This window comes from Oreochromis aureus, linkage group 6, assembly GCF_013358895.1.
Source record: "Oreochromis aureus strain Israel breed Guangdong linkage group 6, ZZ_aureus, whole genome shotgun sequence".
NCBI classification, from domain to species: domain Eukaryota; kingdom Metazoa; phylum Chordata; class Actinopteri; order Cichliformes; family Cichlidae; genus Oreochromis; species Oreochromis aureus.
The window spans coordinates 18,215,343-18,236,231 of record NC_052947.1 but is presented as its reverse complement, the minus strand read 5'-3'; the positions used below and the strand labels follow the sequence as shown (position 1 = coordinate 18,236,231).

Below are 20,889 nucleotides of genomic sequence, written 5' to 3'. Positions count from 1 at the left end.
CTACTGCTGGGCCATAAATTCCAATTCAAGGATCACCTGTATGCACAGCACCTGCAAAGGGGTCTCAACTGTGTGGCAATACTTACAGTTTCTCAAAAATAAGGACTTAGACAACAACATGAACAGAGGGGGCGATGTCTATGTCAAAACGACTGACTGAACAATTTCCCTGCATTAGTTAGGCAGAATCTTTATACAGGACAGGTCATCCACTTACTGAGCTTGGCTATTCATGTGACAAGATAACTATTTCACATGTCTACCCTGGGATCCTATTTGATATTTAACACACTTTTCTAGTCTCTAGCACCTGCAGACTAACAAATGTTTTATGCTACACCAGTCATTAGCACTTCTGAGAAACAACAGAGAACAATTTATCAACATAAACTGTTGATAACGTACAAATGAGTGTGCTGGATGCACACAAGGAGGAAAATATGATGGAGACCTTTTGCTTAAATATGAGTAGCAAATGCATCATCATTACAAGAAAAGATTTGGTTATTAAAATCTCTTGATTACAAGAAAAGAATGAAGATAAATCTGAAGCCTTTCAGTTTTCTGCCCTTGTACATGTGTACAGTGAATAACACTGTATGCGAGTGGATTGAGTCACACTTTTATTTCTTCTGCACTGGCAACAGCCATAGCTGGGGGCATTGTGTTTTCTCAGTGTCTGTCCATCCCTCCCGTTCTCGTGAGCTCGATATATCTCTTCGCTTGGAATCGAGGATGAACCGATTATATGTTGGACGTCCAAGGTCAAGGTGTATGCAGCTGGAAAAATGTCTGCAATTATTACAGTAAACAGGATGAAGTTTCACACAGATGTTTGAAAGGATAAAAATGACTTGATGACATTTAATATTCAAAAGGTCAACGGTCACCTGCTTTCTGGAGAAACAGTTTTCTGGCCATTATTCAATTCAGTATTAACTCAGGAACAGAGGAGGAGATTGCATCAGTACACAAGTCTTGGTCAGATGCTAAATTGGCGACAATCTATGTATTTAGTTCGATTTTGAAACCTTCAACACGCCAACTTAGCTGTTAACATTAACAATAGATTAATGGGGTAGGAAGAAAATCCTTCAGCACTTATTTATATAGTAATATTTATTGATCCCAGATTCAAAGATTTCAGGGCAGAGTCTGGGATCTCCATGGACTACCTCTGGTGTAATGCTTTGCTTGTGGGAAAAAGATGCTTATTGTTTGTATTCAGAGGAACACCTGTCAAGGATTCAACCCAAGAACTAACTAAAACTGGTGAGCTGATTAGCAGAGCATCGTGGTATAAAACTCATACTTGTTGAAAATAAAACAAACCACTCGAGATAGTTGAGGTTTCTGCTAGACTCCTCTCTGTTCAGTTATTCTGGGCATTTTCAGTTGGAAGAATACCCACAATACCCTGCTGGAATTGCAGACCCCACTTGGCCCAGAAAGGCCTCGGAAAGTTCCAAGACCAGAAAGACCGTTAGCACTACCTTACTTGGCCAGCCATCGCCACATCCAGCTCCCCCGTAAGTGTCAGAAGATGGATGAATAAAACTGGAACATTGCGTCAGTGCAGGCCACCACTCTAAGAATACTGCATGCCCACTGGGAACAGGCACCATTGTCTTTGTCTAGACCTAATCCATCACCTTGAGGTGTGTTTCAGTGTTTGTGTCAGTCTATGTGTGTGTCTGCCAGAGACTGATAAAGACTACCCATCAGTTCTGTTCAGCTGACGCCTGTCTGTCAAAGGAAGAAAGGGCTTGCCAGAGATTGATAGCGGTGCAGTATTTTTGCACACACATAAATCTCGTGCAAGATTATTGTCACAGTTCGGTTGCAATTTTGTATTGTTTTTGTCCTCACAAGCAAGAAAAACAGAATTTTTAACTTTTTCTTCCTGTTTTTGCAAACTGTGATTTCTTTTACGCAGCTAAGCCTTCATCCTTTCCTCTTATGTGAATTTACTGCCTACACACACATACAAATTCGTGTAGTGCAGAAGACCTGCCTGCATGCAGAGAGAAGTTGCATCACATGCAAAAGCTTGCACATATAGCTGTGCATAAAAATACAGTTCATGCTTGTGTTACTCGTCTCCTCCATTCCCATAACCCCGAGCTGTTGGGGCCATTGTGGTGTTGTTGAGGATTCACATCATTGTTTGTCTCCCCCTGGCTCTTGTGATCCCCTATAAGAACACCAAGCCCTTTGATTGGACTGCCTGACGTCCGGAGGAGATTTACTCTTGTCATGTATTGATCAGGACCGGAGGGCTGCACATGTGTGTGAGAGTGTGTGTGTGTGTGTGTGTGTGTATAGATGTGTCTGTTTGTGCCTTTATGAGCTTGTTTTTTTTGTTCTTTGTACCTGTGCGATGTGTGTGTGTCTGCGTGTGTCTGTGCCTGAGTGTGTGTGTGTGTAGATTTTTTTATTGTGTGCCAGCAAACCCTTTTGGCCCCTGTGCACGCCCCAGGCTGTAAGCACTGCTCTTGAACTGCTAAACAGTGGCCCTGCATGTAGTGACTTCTCCACAATACACAAACACAGAGGAGTTTTTTCTTTTGCAGAATACAAAAAGTACAATTTTTGGCCAGTCATCCCTAAAGATTTTTTTTTAATATACATATGTTTTTGTTTTTTTAATTACTTTAAAATGCTGTCAGGCTCAGATATGGAGGAAATCGGAACAATAAATAAAAAGAGATGTGAGAGCCACATATGACTTTCATATTCTGTGAAACAGGCTTCCGCAACCTCATTCAGGCTCATAGGGTATGTAATAAACTGCTAAATAGCAGTTGCTATTATCAGTGGGTAGATGATCCAACAAAATTAGAGCATTTCTCCTCTTGCTCTGTTCTTTTTATTTATAAAGGGCCCATTGTGTGCTCATGTGTGTAAATGCTAATTCAGTGGTAGTTTATTATCAAAGAGGATATCTTTTAGCTGCTCATTTGATCCACATCTCCATGCCCTGATCCTCGTCCTGTCTCAATTGGCCCTCTGGCCATACTGTTTGTGGTACTCGCCAGGCTAAGACCTCTTAATAAACACACACACACACACACACATTTTTCCATCTGTGTATATCAAAAGCTTGTATGTGTGAACGCTTGCATTCGCCAGTCCCAGCCATCTCTCCCAGAGTCAAAATGAGTGATAAAGTCACCCCTTAATCTCCTTCTGGATGATTCCACACACAATATTTACGGCAATTGAATTTAACCCTTGACTAATGAGTGAATATCTGTTGGGCTGTAAATATAAGAATAGGATGTCCAACTGTTAGTTAATGATGTGCATATTCCCTAAGGCTGAATAGAGCTAAGATGACCTAAATGAACTGAAGCTGGCTTCCTTAATAACTAGCGTTTATGTCTTCTGTTCATCATCTTGAATATTTATATCCATATGAAAGTAGAGGCAATTGTGGCGGCACAGAGGTACAGGGGTTAACACGGTGTTAGACCTGCGATATACTGGCAGCCTATCCAGTATATCACAGAGCTACTCCGCCTCTCTCCGTGTGACAGCTGGGATAGGCTCCAGCCTCCGAGCGACCCTAAATTGGATAAGCAATTAAGAGGATGGATGGATGAATGGATGGATGCGCTTGTGAAAATAATTCACTAATGCTGCATGTTGAAGTTTAATCAAGACTTTGTCACACTGTTTTCTAGAAGTGCAACTGGTGAATCTGTACTGACACCTCACACTTTCACTTTTTAACTTTTCCCCGAAACATTTAAACTTACTTTTTTTCACTTGAATGGATTTACTACATTATGATCTTCCGTAAAGACATCCCCTTTATATTTCTGAGTGTTCAGTGTTTTGCTAATAGACCAGAAGCATTATGTCAACTGCAAGCCTTTAACTACTCTCTCAGCAGTCTCCAGCAGGGACCACTTCTGGTTTTGTAAACTGCACCTGGTGCACCTGTGTAAAGTTAAGACGGAGAAGTGGAGATTTTTTGCGCAATTCAGCGCTGCTCATGTGTGATTACCAGTGTTACTTTAAAGCCCTTGAGTGTTTTCTGTGTTTGTACTTAGGTTTGTGTCGGTGTACGTGCCCCGCGCTTCTTGTTTGCCTGCTTGTGTTTTCTGCCGTCCAAGAGGAAGTTGTACTTTGTGTTTCTTTTTTATTTTGTTTTGTGTACTGCAAGTTCTCCTGTCTCTAGCTTTCCCTCATCTGACCATCTATTCCAAGGTCAGCTTTTCAGCGGGCTTACAAGGGAATGATACAGAAGATTATTGCCTCGATCAATAAGCTCAAAATGAAGCAAAGGGGAGTTTACTTTATTGACTTTCTCGTGTACAGTGGCAGTTTTAACATTTAATTGTCTCTCTGTATTTAGAGCAAACTCCCATTTAGTGCCCGACAACTGTGCCATCGCAGGCCTTCCTCGTCTCGCTTGCCTTTCACTTGGGCACCATTTGAAACAGCCCTTCATAGCTTAATTATTAACAGTGTTATGCTGCCCTGTTGTACTGTGAGACATTCAGAAAGCAAATAAATAAATGAATGGCTGTATTTTCAGTAGCTCCCTGTCTTTCTCTCTCTGATGCATGATTCTCTGTCTGTGGAGAATTTAGCAAAACTTGGGGTGCGTTTGATATCAAAGCTCTGTTCCCTCAGCTTTCAATCGACAGGGCAACAAACCCTCAGGTCCACATTCCTACAGGGGAGCGTGAGGCGAAACCGAAGAGAATCTGAGTGTGTCAAACTCAATATTCCTCCATAATGTACTAGGCCTCTCTGGCGCATGCTTGATCAATTTCATTTATTCATCTGCCAGGCAGAGCTATCCCTCTTGTTTTTCTACATCCATTTCATCATCCTCTTCTTTTTTTATTCCTTTTTCTCCTCCCCCTTCAGGCCCTGGCCAGTGAAATACTTTTAGACGTTCAAGAGGTCAAGCAGCAGTTGATGAAGAGGAGGAGGTTGAGGCAGGCCAACTCTGTGGCAGCAAAGGGCGGCCTCTCAGCCAAGTCTATGATCAAAGCCAAGTCCATTGCTGCCTCCATCCTCAATATGTCAGAGAATGATCTCGCAGACATAATGGAAACTGATCAGGTAAGCCCAGGAGACTGTGTTCGGGATTATATACAAATTCTAAGTTCAAGAATTATATCAAGTTTAGGATTGATTAAGCCCAGGGCATTCAACATACCTGTGATAGATTTTTTTTAATGCTGTAAAATTTTGAAACATCCTCAAAGTTTTTTTTGTTTCTGTGCGTGTGCACCATGGATTGGCAAAGACAGTATGGCATTAATATTGACTTTGGCTTTGGGTATCTTCTTTGTCAAGTAAAGCAAAATTAGTGTCAAAGAGCTACTTTGCTCTGTCCGCTGGGAACAGAAACTATAGATTGGCATCAGTCTGAAAAGAAGGAAAGAGGAGAGAAGTAGGTGCCATCTCATTTCATTTCATTGTCCAACAGTGTTTAACTTTCCTGGAAATGTCTGCTTGTGTCTGACCTCCTCTCATTGATGCGTAGATAGAGCAAGTAAGCAATCCTGGACAACTTTTTAAAAAATGCGCAGAGGCATGCCACTAATAAGTTGGGAAGTAGCAGCGCCAAAGCAAAGACTCCATGTTTAAAGTGAGTGTTCAATCCAGGCAAGATCAAAAACCTGTCAACTCCTGCAGCACATATCAACTTGATATAAGATTTAATAATGGCACAAGCTGAGTGCGTACAACTTTTTTTCCCCCTCCTTTCAGGTAAAAGCAGTCATTGAACAGAAAATTCCTTGTTATTGAGTGTTGTCGGTTTTCAGAAGTCTTCCAGACTCTTTTACAACTTGGTGGGCCATCGCTCCACCATAGATCACACCCAGCCATGTCATCAATTAGCAGCCCTATGTTACAATCAGCCTCACATCCCTGGGGACTTCCTCCCATCTATCACAAGATGAGAGAGGGCGCAGCAGACACTTACTCACACTTGAAACCAATTTTAGCCCTTTGCTGCACAGCTCCACCCAAGAGATGAAAGGGAACAGTTTCTCATTTGACAAACAGTCCCTTTCACCAAAGCTTTAACCTCTATTGGTAAAATCACTCTTTTTCTCCTCACCGCCGGTTTTTTTCCACTGCATTTTTAATAGTGATGGTTTATGAGGAGCTACTTGGTGCCTTAACACGGGTTTGTTTACCCCTTGTGTCTGTGTTTATTAAAGGATGTAAAAGGTTAAAACTTTTACATACTGTAGAAAGACTACAGTATAATGTAGTCTGTTGTTCACTTGAGATAGTAGGTACAGTTCAAGGAAAAAACTTTGTGAAATCGTTCTGCTTAAATATGGCCCAAATAACCATCCAGTCATTCCCTTTTAACTTATAAAACTAGACAAAGACAGTCCCATTAAAGAGATGAAAAGAAACTATTAGATTCAGGAAAAAGGTACCCAATATTAAATTTGTACAAGGGAAAAAGTACACAAATCTCAGGAATTTGTGGGCTGTAATGATAATCAGGTGTTTCTATTTAAAGAACAGGGAGTTGTTGTTAATGTTTATCATGCTACAAAATGATCTTTAAAGGGGGACATAAGCAATCCATAATTGGGCTGCCTTTGTGCAAATGAAGTTCAACACCACCAGGAGTGGTTGACCAACAAATCATTCCAAGAGGAAGCCTTGTAGCAGTCTAGGAGGCCACAAAGCATCCCAGGGTAACTTCTAAGCAACTAAATGCCTCATTAGTTCAACATTGGTTCATAAAAAAGTTCATGAGTGTCGTGCCAAGAGAACTCTAAACAGTAATGATGTGCATGACAGGGCTTCAAGGAAAAGGTAACTGCTCTCAGTCTAAATATTTTGTTCGCCTGCCAGAAAGCTGGTTTCACAATGTTTTCTAGAAATTTGAGGCCAAAATAGAACTTATTTAAATGCGAATGATGTTCAGAGAGAAGAAAATGCAGAATTCCAGTGTAATCTCTGAAATGCGGCGACTGTGGTTTGGACCTGCTTCACTGCATCTGGGCCAGGATGGCGGAACATCATTGATGGAGCGATGAGTTTTGAAATAAATCAGCAAATTTTAAAGGAAAATGTCAGGACATCTAAATCTCAAGAGAAAGTGGGTCATGCAGGAAGACAGCAGCCCCTCAGCACACAAGTCATCCCAGCAAAGAATAGCCAGAAAAGAATAAAGATGATTTCTGGATTGAACATGTCAAGGTTCTGTCTTTTATTGAACAGAACCTCAAGTAGAAAGTTCATTTGGGCAAACATGAGCGAGGCAATGAGCAAAAGTTGCTCCAAGCCATTGTTCAAGAATGATCAGGATTTTTATTTTCATTGCATTCTGTTTTTTCACTTCTTGGAAAATTGGACTTGGTTATACAGAAAATCAGAAACCAGCAAAGTGTTCACAAACCTTTTCCTTCAGCTGTAAGGCAAAATCTATGCAAAAGATTCCTAGCAGCTTGTGGTTATTAAAACAAATCACTCTATATCATTATCCGCAATCTGAACTCACTTGTGACAGAGTACTGACTCGTGATTTATTTCTTTAGCATTTTGTAAGGGCAAATGTTTCATGTTATTTGTTTCTGAAATATGCTCCTTACTCTCCCCAATCTTTTTAGATTGTGAGTTACTCATTGAGCTTGAGGACTGACACGATGTTACTGTATCAGGATGTCCCAGCAGTGTTCAACAAGTCCAACACATAGCAAGTGTATTCATTTATTCACTTAGTTTTGCGATACCAGTGAGCTGAATGAGAGTTCAGGCTCTGTGGGATTGCTTTTACTTCTCTTTTTTTACTTTTAAATGAGAACGCTGCATTGCCAACAGTTACTTTCTTTTAGTTTGATGTCTCTTGTCAACAATATTTCCAGAAGTTTTCAGCTTTGGAGGGCACTGGTACTTCGTTTTGAAATCGATACATTTTTGAATTTCAAGTGTTTCAAATTTTTTAAGTGAATTATTCCTGGTTGTATTTACAATTTCGGGGGATTTGGGGAATAGATGGCCTTCTTGTAATGACTATCATCTTTTCCAAAGCCTACGCATTTTCTGTTCTCTAGAGAAATAATCTTTGTTCACTTGTTTCTGCCTTAAAATTGTCAGTGAGCGCATTCGTCGCTGTATACACAAATGCGAGTTTTAACTCGGCTGTGCAAAGAAGACATAAATAACGAAGATGGAGAAATGCTCAGTTCAGATGGAATGAAAATCAAAATCTGAGCTAAAAACCGTCTGGCTTGTTATCACTACAAAAGCCAGCACCTTTGATTGTGTGGGAGCAGATTAGTGCAAATGGAATGGGGGGGAATCTGTAAAGAACATCATTACTACTAAACATTATATACAAGTTTTGGAGAGCATGTAACTGCTCTTGAATGAAGACTTTGCATGTTTTTAATGAGAAAATGCCAATCTAGTCAGTGATAAACCTGTCACCCATACAAAGCATTTAGCTCATTACGTATCAAGGAATCCCCTGAGCTAGTGACCTGCTGAAATTCAATATCACACAAGAATAAGAAAACCTAAAGAAAACCTAACCTAATTGCTTACAGCCAAAGAGTGGCAATTATGTCTGACCCAGCTTTTTTTTTTAAACGTCAATTTCAAAATCAGCATATCAGCTAAATTTCTAGATGTTATTGTACCAATTCTGTTATATAATATGTAGGGCTTGAGCAACGTGTAAATCATACAGTTTATACTGCATCCCATCTTTAGGAATGTTGTTTTTTCATTTATTAGTTAATATCAATATTCACTTCTTTCCTTCTTGGCTACACATAATTAAATGAAACACACTTATTGCACGCATATTTACACACTGCTGTCATCCTCAACACTCTTACTGTCCACTATCCAGTTCGCTGTGTGCAACAGAGCCTCAGAAAGGCCCGAGCAGCTCCACGCTCCCTTGGCAACTTGTTGTGGAGTTAATGATCCAGATGTAATAAAGCTATAATTGCCAGGCCAGTTTGTTTTGCGCCTGATATTGGATGGAGGGTCAGTGCTTTGTTATGTATTTATCAAGGGCCAGCAAGCGCCCACACATTTACACGCAAACACTTTCACACAGTGCATACATGCGTTTTACACACAATGTTCACCTATGTTGTGAGACATTTTAAGACAGCAGTCACAAAAGGCCTCTTTTTCTCATTAATATAAACACACATACACACACGCTTGTTATGACCTTGCTTTCGATGTAGGTCTCTGTTTCCCAAGCATCATTCACTAATTAGGCAAAACAAGCGCTATCACCAGAGACCTTATATAGGGTACCAAACAGCTGGGGATCAACAGGAAGAGATACAGACTTGCAGACTGTTGTCATACATCCTGTGGTATGTGAATGCTCCCTGCCATCAAGTCAAGGTTAGTGGGATAAAGTGTGCAGTGAAATGAAACATGTCCAGTACTAAAATATATCCTTACAGCGCTTTCAGTAAGAAAAAATCAAGGCAAGCTGCTTTGTTAAAGGAAAGTCTTGATTATCGTGAATACATAATTAAACAAAGGGCCAGCAAATAAAACAGTGAAACCATCCTTTAACCTCCTAAGACCCGAACTCTTCCACGACATGCTTTTTTAATTTCTCTTTGATATTTGGTCACATTGGGGCCCGATGAATGTAAAAACAAAGAATTACCAGATTTTTTTTTTACCTTATTTTTGTTTTTAAGACAAATAAGAGCCACATATGAGGATATTCGTTCAAAAAATTTGATAGAACAGTAGCAGTATAATGTCCACGTAAATGGATATCAGGCCCATGTAGAGCAAAATTGAGTATTTTGGTCTAAATAACCCAAAATGTGATGTCCACATATGTGGACGGCAGGTCCTAGGAGGTTAATATACAGATAGATTTTCTGTTATCTTCCATGGTTCAGAATTTTTGTATTTATTTGTCTAAATTTAGAGGATATTTGTAATGTAATTGTCATGGCAATGATGTCAAATGTAAGACCCAGGGGCCAGAATCGGCCCAGCAAAGACTTCAATCCGGCCCCCTTGATGGCTTTGGAAAATATAAAGGAGGACATAAATTTTTGGATTTAACTGTATTTTTACAAGTCTTTTAGATTTTCCTGTTGATAAAGCCATGAAAGCTTTATTTAATTAATACTGTAATTACATTGAAAGAAGAAGTAAAAAGTGGACACATAGAATTAAGGTAACTCCAACTCACATGAAACAGTTTTGTACCTGTTAGAGCCATTCTGTAACTGCAGGGACGTTTTCAAACCCACACACACACGTACTCAGAGTTTTCTCCTCCTGCTCTTCCTCTTGTATCCCTGCGAGCCAGCACAAGTCTCGCCACATCTTGTCCGGTGCCACTTTGGATTTGAAGTGAAGAGGAAGCATAGGAAGCTCAGGAGTACGTGTTCATGGCCATGTAGTTCCTTTTCACCATGTTCATTAGCACTGCTACTCTCTTAGGTCTTTACACATGAGTAGTATGCAGAGGTATGCTGGGATACCTTGCAATAGTCTCCACAATGCTTCTTAAAGGTCCTAACTGGTGCAACTGGTGCTACATTTCTGTCCTTTGGCAACAAACGTGTTTCTTTGTAGAAACATTATACCTCAATAATGTCCAACGTGACATTTTCACATACAAAATGTAAATATTCCTACAATTTAATGAAGGTTATCTCTCAACACTTTTGATTCCCTGTCCTATGATCTCTAAAAGAAAACATTGCTGAGAATCTCCTTTTGTGTTTACAGGGGACGGCAGATTGCTCAGAGTATCCCAGAGATCAGGAGTGGCTGGCCCATGTAAACCACATTCTCCAGCAGAAGGTCAGTCTCACCTACTTGCAGTAATGATCACATAACTTGTTGTTCCTGCACAGGCAGTGCAATAGTCACAAAATAATATATATTGAATATATATTATTTAATTATATTGTTAAATAATTTGCACATTAAAAAATATATTTTTTAATGTGCAAAAACACAAATGCTTGCTTTAGTCCCACTTAATTACCACTCACACTTTAACCTGTTTACTTTATATAAGTAATTCGTGGTTACTGCACAGTTACTACTGTGTTCGAATAAGTCATTACCTGCAGTCCAGACAGGCCTATTTTCAGTATTGGTTGCAGAGGGAATTAAAAAGACATTGCAGAAATGTACTTGCTAATATGGTCTAACATAACAAACAAGTACATGATTTATTTCAACAGAAAGGCAATTATGTATTTTCCCAACCAAAGCAAGTTTGTTTTCCAGCCAGCTATCAATCCATTTCCTTAACCCCTTTTCTAATTCATGATCACTAAGAGGCTGTATCCCAGCTGACACTGGGCAAGAGGTAGGGTAGTACTAGTAGTAATTATTTAGTTATTATTTGCAAGAGCTTGTTTTGTTAGTGGGGTTAGGTTAACTGGTGATTCTAAATTGTGCATAGGTGTGAATGTGAGTGTGAATGGGTGTGTGTCTGCGTTGGCAGTGTGATAAATTGGTGGCCTGTCCAAATTGTACCCTGTCCCTCGTCCTATGGTGGTTCCAGCTCCCCGCCACCCTGAATTGGATGGATGGATGGACTGGATGGATGGACTCTGTCTCCATGTTTATGAGTTTCATGGATGGATTGGATTGATTAAATTAGATAACAGAGAACCTAAAAAAACGTGCATTCATGCTGTAGGTCGCTGTTGACCTACAGTAAGTTGAGCTTTCTTTGCCATACTGAACCAGGAAATTCTATCAAATATATGTAATATCTGGTCCTAGCTTACTTTGTTACTACATAGTTGTTTGGGATAAATCAGCAGTAGCCCAGCAAGAGGAAAAGTAAACAACAAATGCTCGTTTAAAGACACCCAAAAAGTGAGCAGGATGATTTGGCTGTAAAAATTCCTGTCTTCCAAACATCACAGATGTTCTGTTTTGAATTTTTGAGTTTTGATAAAAACTCACTGTGTAAGATATTCAAAGGGTTTCATTTCAGTGCAATTGTGCATCATAGTTTTTGCTTCATTTTTGTTTGTTTTTAATAAAGGCTGTGTCAGATAATTAGAGACATCCATGCCCTCAGGTGTGTCAAAACTTTTGGCTGGCACTGTATATGTTTTTGAACATTTATTTATTTATTGACTAAGGCATTTTATTTATTTATCTATGATTAATGTGGATGTTTTGGTGTCTACGTTACAGTTTGGTTTAGCCAATTGTGGCGTCATTACTTGTCAGTCTTCAATGCTTGAAAAACAAAAATTGGCCACCAAATACAGTAAGTGGATGATTTTGTTCCCACCCCAACAATCCTGCTCAGCCTCTGAAAAAAAAAGACAATAATGCAAAAGATAAACAAAGAAAAGCAACTAGATCGTGGCTGTGTTGGAGTCTTTGTGTGCACACAGCCACTCATCTGTGAGTGCTCTGCTGGAGCTTTGCTCGAGTGCTGTCAACGTCTGCTCGCTGTGATATGTGTATGATTGAGAGTGTCGAGTATGTGTGTGTGTCTTGTCTGTGTTCTTGTCAGCGGCTGCCGCAGGCACTCATGCGTCGCCTCCGCACCACGACACACACCAGACACTGTTCTCTTGTTCCCCAGATCTTCTTCTGACCTTTCCACCTTCCTCTCCCCCTCCCACACTAACACACACACAACACTCTACTGAATCCATGTTTTTCCCTTCTAGCTGGACAGCTCTCAGTCCCTGCTCTCTCTCTCTGCCATCCTCCACTGTCCCGCATTCTTCACTCTCTCTCTCTCTCTCTCTCTCCCTCTCTCTCTCTCTCTCTCTCTCTCTCTCTGGCTCAGACCCCGAGGCAGCTTGTTAGTGGGGAACTAAATATTGATTTGGCGGGCCTGTCGATGCCGGGAGAATGAGCTAGTGTCCACCAGAGACCTCGGCACCGGCAGCCTGCTATCGACGTTTTCCGTGGGCAGAACAGGGATGGTGGAGGGGGGGCTGGAGTTGGTGTGCAGAGTGGAGGAGGAGAAAAGCGGAGTATGACAAGGCTGAGACTCGCCCCCAGGTCCCTGTGGGGACCACTGGGACCACCGCAGTCATCCCCCTTCACTGAAACAGACTTTTTCTATCCCCTTTCAAGTCCATCTTGTTCTGTTTTTTTTGTTGTTTTTTTTGCTGTTTGTTTGTTTGTTTATTTATTTATTTATTTATTTTCTTCTCGGCTCGATCATGCGGTTTCTTCTCGCTGTCTGGTTTTTAAGAGCATATTGTCATATCAAGTGGACACTAGGCTCTGTCTTTGCCTTTCTCTTTCATATTTCTATATTTTTTCGGGCGGTTGGTGGGACATCTTGCATGCCAACAGATCAGGGTTTTTTCATAAGCAGATCTCTTAATTTATGTGTTTAAGACCGCTGTGATATCGGGCCTACACTAAGTGAAGGCTGCTGCCGAGAAGCCAACATTTTCTAGTGAGTGCATACACTTCAAGAACTCCAGTAAAGTACCCCCTTGGTTTCTCGACTCTCTGTCACAGCTTATGAAAGGCTCACCAAGCAGAACATCTGTGAAGTGGAATGGCCTGGGCTGTCACCCTGTCTGTGACACTAATAACACACTCCCCTAATAGCGATATGATCTTACCCGGAGCAGTACTCATACACACTTCCTCGAATAAAAAGACACAGAGACAGAAATAGACCCAGTGAAAGGAAAGATGAGAGAGATCCATGTCCTTAACTGGCTGGCTGTCACCAGAAGAGGATGAGGATATGTCCATCTGTGTGTGTGTGTGTGTGTGTGTGTGTATATTCGTGTGTGCACCACACTCACGACAGCCTCATCTTGTCACTGTCAGTGCTTAATGGAGCTGCCAGTGGGACAGCACTTTATTATCTCAGTGGCCCTGTCAATGGCAAACCCATCACTCATTCTCTGTGTGTGTGTTTGTGTGTGTGTGTGTGTGTGTGTGTGGATATGAAGATAGGTATCTATGTGTGCGTCTTTGTCTCTGTGTGGGCCATTGTTTGCAATCACTGTCATGCACTGCCACATGTCAACGTAACAAGAAAGAGAGGCGTTGGCAGTACGCTAACAAACTCTGTGTTGCAGACCTGATGATATGTGACGGTGTATGTGTTGAGGTTACTGCTCCCTTCATGCCATAGAAGTGCCATAGATTTCTGGAGCCCCCTCACCCCTGCCCCACATGTCCACTCAAAACAAAATGAAACATTGCGTTCATTTTCTCGTCTCTCACCTCCACTGGTGAGTTAATGAAATCAAACCCTGCGCCTCTCAGTAGAGAGCCACCATAAGCGGCACTCCATAGCCAGAATCGAGGGACGATGCTGTCTAATAATCATGAGCAGGCCAGGGGGTGTGCTATATGGCTCCACCTCAACCTACCATGAATAAGGCCAGCGGTGAAGATGGAGTGTCCATGTGGGCCATGGGGTCCAGGTACCGGCCCGGGGAAGCATTGATTTAATTGCCTTTGGTTTATTTGTGGAGTCCTAATTATTGACTGGAGGTAGAATTTAATGGACCAAGTCTTTATGAAGACAGGGAAATGACTGCCTTCTGCTGCTGGCCAATAATGAACAGGAGCAGCATGTGCATGCAAGCGTGTGCACATGCACGCGAGCACACACGTTCCCTCCAGATCATTTTTCAGACTCATTTTGTATACACACACACCTATCTGAAGCCTCATGACAGCATAATAACATTTAAAAAGTCATTGACTCTGTTGATTTCTTTATGAGAGGACAGTGGTTTGGTTTACTGGTATGGGGTGGCGCTGAGGGCCTGCTAATATTTACCTCACAATCACACCCAAGGGAGACGTACAAGCATCACTTCTTATCAGCCTCCAAGCTATAACAAGCAGGTGAACATTACATTAAGACAGTGATAGAGACAAGCCAGACCAATCAGGACTGGACTTGTTATAAAACATCAAAGGCGTTTATGGATGGTCTCTAAGGCTGAAATAATTCCTGTAATTTCAAATCTGTATCAAACTTTAGGGAGGGTTTCCTGTAGCCCATTTCTACAGTGGTAAATAGTGTTAAATAGCACTTTTTTCATGTCACTTCTTATAAAGGCTTCTCAACATATTGGTATTTCTATGAGGCGTTACATCATTAACCCTTGGTTTTAAAAATATCCGTGGCTCTGTTTCCATGCACTCTGAAACTTTTCTGTTGTTGGTGGTGCTGTGAGAGTGAGGAGCAGTATGTTGTGTTGTGTGGCTCATTATGCCTCTATAATGACAAGGAACAGCCCTGAGTCCCACACTTCTCTCTGAAGGAAAGTGGCTCTAATTAAGCTCCAATTAATGACTGAGCTAATTAAATCAGACACTCTTTTTGGTCCCTGTAAGTATGTTTGTATGTGTGTGGAGGGGACTTGAGTTGAGACTTTGTACTGTAAATGCGTCACTGAAACAGTGAAGGGGTTCCCAGGAGGAGACTAATATTATTGTTGTTAGTATCGGAGTGCTGTGTGAGTTTTCTGGCCTATTCAGCCTGCGTTTCAGATAAAAAGAAACTGCAGATGCAGCTTCTTGGTGATGTTCCTTAGCCATTAATGGGTTGGGTGATTAAAGCTGTTGAATTTGCACTACATGAACAACAAGTATTGGGCCACATCTCTTAATCTTTGAGTTCACGTGTTACCGAGCAAGTAGCCATACAGTCACGAAACATTTGTGAAAGAATGGGTCATGGGTCAGAATCTGCCTGATTTAAAAACTCCTATCTTGCCCCATGATGGCTCAACAAAGAGTACATATATGTAGAACTTTTAAACACATTTTCATAACTTTTACAGTGGGTTTGCGGAAACGTTTCTTTGAATTAATAAAAATGTTATATTCTATAATTGTGGGACAGTCTGGGCAATGTAAGTTTGCATGTTTATCATGTAGTTTCACTGGTCCAGTCCACTTAAGTACTCAATTTTAGTTAAAGTTGAGGGGCAAGGTGAAAAAAGATTTCTTGAAGCCTTTTTGGTGCTTTAAATGTAACTCATTGTATCCAAGGGCTATTTAGTCTGCTGATTGGCACAGTAGACTAACGGGGCAGTTGTTCTGCTCATTTCTAACTGTACCCCAGTAGCTTGCATTATTTACAGTTTATCCTCTCTCTGAAAGAAGGTATTTTAGTTCTTCTCCTATTAGGACAATTCTCCTTTAAGCCAGCCCTGTTTGACTGCCGCTGGTCATCTCAGGTACACACCAGAGCTGTGTACCTGAGATGACCATATTAAAGATATCCACTCTCAATGACGTCACACAAAGCCAATAGTAGAAAGAATCTCTTTAGATAAGGATTCACAGTGATTATTTTATCTCATTGTTGAATAATAATGAGCCCACAATCGGTAATGGTGTATGTATGAAAGAAAATAAGTAAAAGCGTAATCAGGAACTTTTAAGTTAATATAGAAAAATAATCTACACTGAACTGATGGCTAGATGTGTTGAATTCCCCACGCTAAAAGCCGATAAGTCTTAGCAGCTTTTTATTTTGTGACAGCTTGCTGCCAGCACAGCCACTTTTCCTGACTGCAACTCCTTCCCAGTACATTACCTTGACCGATGAGCCATAACTGTTACATAGCCATGTTCTGGGTTCCTGAATTCCACCTAGAGGTTGCATCTCTTTTGTATGGATATCACCTTTCTATATTTATACCCCAATCATGCCTGAATCACCTCATTTTCACACCTAATGAGTATGAACCTGAAACAAAGACCGGGTGCTTTCCTGTGTTTAATCTAGGGTGTATTTAGGTCAGATCCCTAACAAATGCATGTTGCACTCTGAAATGATGTTTGCAAACAACGTATCAAGAAAAGGAGAGATTTTTAATTACAGTATTTGTGGCCCCAAGTGTCCAATTCCCTTTCATATCAGTCTCCAGTGGCCTAAAGGGGAGAAAAGAGAGGGATCTGCTATGCTGCTGGGGTAGGTAATTACGAAGGAGAGCAAGAGAATAGGCTCGTCGGTGCTTTAGTGATTTTCTTACCTGAGCCCCTCTTTGCAAATGTGACATATTCATTATTGGAGATAATCAAATGCAAGTACGGTGCCTTTGTGCTTTTTTTAATCTATTTATCATGTTGTTGTTGTTGTTATTCCCCCGTTTGATAAATTTGATTTTCAAACAAAAGTGAGAAGATCAGAGATCAAAGAGCTGTTTCCACCCCCCCCTCTGTTATAAAACTACTGTAACTACTTCTCCCTTACCTTGACTAGTGGCCTAGATTGGAGATGACTCACTAGCCAGAGACAAAGATGTACAGCAGGTTTCCCTTCACACCCCAAGAAAGCCGAACATAGCACTCACTTCTTTTATTTATTTATTTATTTATTTAACACTCGGCTCATATCAGTCATGTACACTGGCTTTATTATGTATAAACGTACAAACTGTATGAAAGTTTTGGTTTTTACAGCTGCCAATGTGCACACTCCTTGAAGATTTTTCAAGGACCTAAATGTTGTTTGTATAGCAGAGTACTGGAGTTCAGTGGCAACATCTACATTATTAAATATACATGACTATTACAGTTACATTGATGATAGCTCGTGAATAACTAAGAACCCTCCTTGCTAAGGTCCTCTTGTACTTCTTTTTAGGCTCTGCAAGCCTCACCTCCCTTCACATTTCTATTCATTTAGATATCCAGCCATCTGACACGATCTCTGAAACCAAATTGGGCCCTTGGAAATAATTGTGTTAACCCGTTCTGAGGGAGAAGACAAAAGAGGTGGAATGATTGATCTTTTATTTTTTAAAAAAAGTTTTTGTGTAATGCCACTACCAGACCAGCGTCGCTGGAGTGCGGAAACTTTGAGCTGCTTGTTGCCTTGAGGTGTGCCCCAGGCTATAGCATAGCAGTGTCATTTAATTGGCTCATAAAAACACCTTTTGCTTGCAGCCCCTGTCCTTGTCCACACACACTCACACACGTATACCCACACAAACTTGTCAGTGTCAGTGGCTTTGCACGTCAGTTCACTCCTGAAACATGTTCATGAAATCATACCTAGACAAAAGGTCGGCTCTGCAGGGCCTGTTGAATAGTAATGGATGCGAGTTAGCATGGCTTAATGCTACAGTAGCTATTTTAGTGTTGCCAAAGGGGACAGGGCCTCTTGCAAAACAGCCGTTGTGTTGCTGGTGCTTGCTAGCTCCGCCAAAGGGGACAGGGGCCCAGCTAAATCAACTGTAGCATAACATTAGTGCCAGTTCTTAACACCGCCTTAAGCAGCCCAGGGGATCCAGCCAGAGCAGCTGCATCACAGCTTACCTCCAACCATCCTGCAGGGTATCAGTCCCGAGCTAATGTGGCAGTCAGATGAAAGAGAATGATAGTGCTGCTTGTCCCATTTGTGAGCACTTGTGTTTTCTTGTGTCAGAATCTGCTAGTGTAAGAAACAATCAAAATTAAGGCATTTTCATTGAAATTGAATATCAGCCAAGAGACAAATTTGCACAATACACACACACACACACATACACACATCATTACATCAACACTCAAAAAGCTTTATAATCCTGTTGATGGTTTTTGTGTACCTACTCGTGTTTATACAGAATCTGTTCCTTGAATTTCTCATGATTTCAAAAGGGTAATGCCTTGTTTTAAGGGATGATACCTGTGATGAGTGGCAGAAAGGTTCACGGTGTCCTTTGTTTTCCTGTTTTTTTCCTGTGTGAGAAAAGGACTGCCCAAAAATAAGTTTCTAAAATGAAGGAATTGAAAGCACATTGAGTTTGTTGCATACATTCAGCATCTTTTTAGGCCTAAATCTCACTTAATGTTAGGTTTATCTAGATCATGTTTACCTGTTAGTGTTGTTTACTCATATTCCCATATCGGGACTTTTAATGATCCAGTCTCCCACTTTGCTATCCCACAGAGCCCTGTGTTGTGGCTGTGTCTCTATTTTAGTGCGTTTGTTTGCATAGTTAGTGGCTCTAAGTGCAATTAGCTTATTAAGAAATGTGCGTGTGTGTGAGTGTGTGTGTGTGAAACAGAGAGAGTGAGCTCTCTCTGGAGGACAGAGGCAGAGGGAGATGTCTCAGCAGTTACTTCAGTGTAGTGGTTCTCTGAGGAGTTATGCTGTGTGTTTGAAGCATCCAGTGCTGCTGGAACTGACTCCCCAGTGCACGCGTGCACAAGTGCACACTCACACACACTTTCTCAAATACTTCCTGGCACATACGGCCTTGTGTTCCCTGATTCTTTTACCTTTAATGAAGAAGAGAAGGTGTCAAGGGGCAGGAGAACTGCGTGTGTGTGTATATTTGAGTTTCTAATGCGCACTCTCCAGCTGTATTTGAAACTGAGTACTAAAAGTTTTAAACTACGTTTTAGTACCATTTTGGATCCCAGCATCATCTGCAAATTGTCACCATCTTGGTGACCACATATGGATCAGCGGGTGGGAGCTATCAGCTAATACTGACAGGCCACCCTAGCAAATTTTATCCTTATACTGTATACTTGCAACACAGACACCTGAACATTAGCCCAAAGTAACATACAAATAAAGTACTAGACTTTAACTCAAAACTGAAGCACAGATATTGCTATTTAATTTGTTGTATAATTACTTTAAAATGCTCCAAAAAGCACAACACTGCAAGCACAGTGGCATGGCACAACATAGAGCCACCTTGACAGGACAAGACTCAGCTGTACATCTGCACATAATGGATAAAGGTCACTGTTACGAGGATGCCAGTGTTCACATTTTGGACAGAGAAGACAGAGAGTTTGAAAGCAAAAGAGGCCATCGATGTCAGTGATGTAATGATGTAATCGATGTAATGAACATCATTCAACAGAGGTGGTGACTTACGACACCAGCTGTCAGCCACCTACAATGCAGTCTTGACATCCCTAACCAAGTACCTTAACCCCCACTCGCCTGTGTCAGGTGACCTCAATTTAAAAAAAAAAAAGGGTGTCAAAGTTGTTTCACCCAAAACCTCTGGTGGTAATGACCCATGTCTTTTTTCACACCGTGGCTCATGATTAATAGTGGGTCAACAACCACCTCCTAAGGGACAACCCCCACTACGGATTAAATGGTTAAATGCTCTCCACCTTTAGGTTTTAAAACTGAAAAAGCTTCATGGATAAGAGGTGAAAGGTCTTCAGCAAACTTAAAGAAGTCCAGTCACTTTACTTTGTAGCTCTTAAGACAGTAAAGAAGCCCAGTTTTTGAATGAATTAGTAGATGTGACCTATCAGACAGCTAGCAACTACAACTACCTATGTCAGCACTCACACACATTATAAGGAGTGTGAGTGCTGACATACCATCCATAGAGTTGTAACCAAGAGAAAAAATAAACAAATAAGGGTTAAACATGGGAATCAATGGAGCTTCACTTTGGCACCAGCCTCAAGTGGTGCTCAGAACAACCTCAACTTCATTTTTCAAACCTGGAGGTTTCTCTGTTATTGTTTGCTTAATCAAGATCATATTTTACAGATTTTTCTTCAGTACACTTTCTGCTTCTGTGTGTAGTTCAAGGGCTCTTGTTTTCACATTCACTTTTAGGAAATAAGTCAAAGAATCCCTGGTATTGCTGTTCACATCTGTCCTGTCCCCTTCTCACTTCATGCTATGGGACTTGGTAAATTGGTCAGGCAAATATCATGCTTCCCTTGCTTACAAAATGTGCCTATAAAAAGCATTGCATAACTTAAGGGGAATATGTATGGGTGAGCCGGTGCACATTCAAATCAAATCCTCCTGTCGATGAGGAAGAAAAACAAAATTACCCAGTACTCTGAGGAGGAACCTGCCAATTCTTTGTTTTCACATATATGAATTAGTCAGTATCAGCTCTCATCCTTTCCTCTTCCTGGTATAGATTCAATCCAGTGACGCAGACAAAAAGCAATACTTTAAATTTTTACCATTGG

At 41.0% G+C, this 20,889-nt stretch overlaps 1 protein-coding gene across 2 annotated transcripts in view; it reads left to right on the top strand.

Moving 5' to 3' along the window:
* cntln (centlein, centrosomal protein) overlaps window positions 1-20,889 on the top strand; it is an 89,041-nt gene that overhangs the window by 66,221 nt on the left and 1,931 nt on the right. For both annotated transcript variants that reach the window (XM_039612962.1, XM_031752301.2), the window contains exons 25-26: window positions 4,885-5,082; window positions 10,732-10,806. In XM_039612962.1, the coding sequence (XP_039468896.1) occupies window positions 4,885-5,082; window positions 10,732-10,806 (273 nt within the window). The remainder of the gene's footprint in view (window positions 1-4,884; window positions 5,083-10,731; window positions 10,807-20,889) is intronic.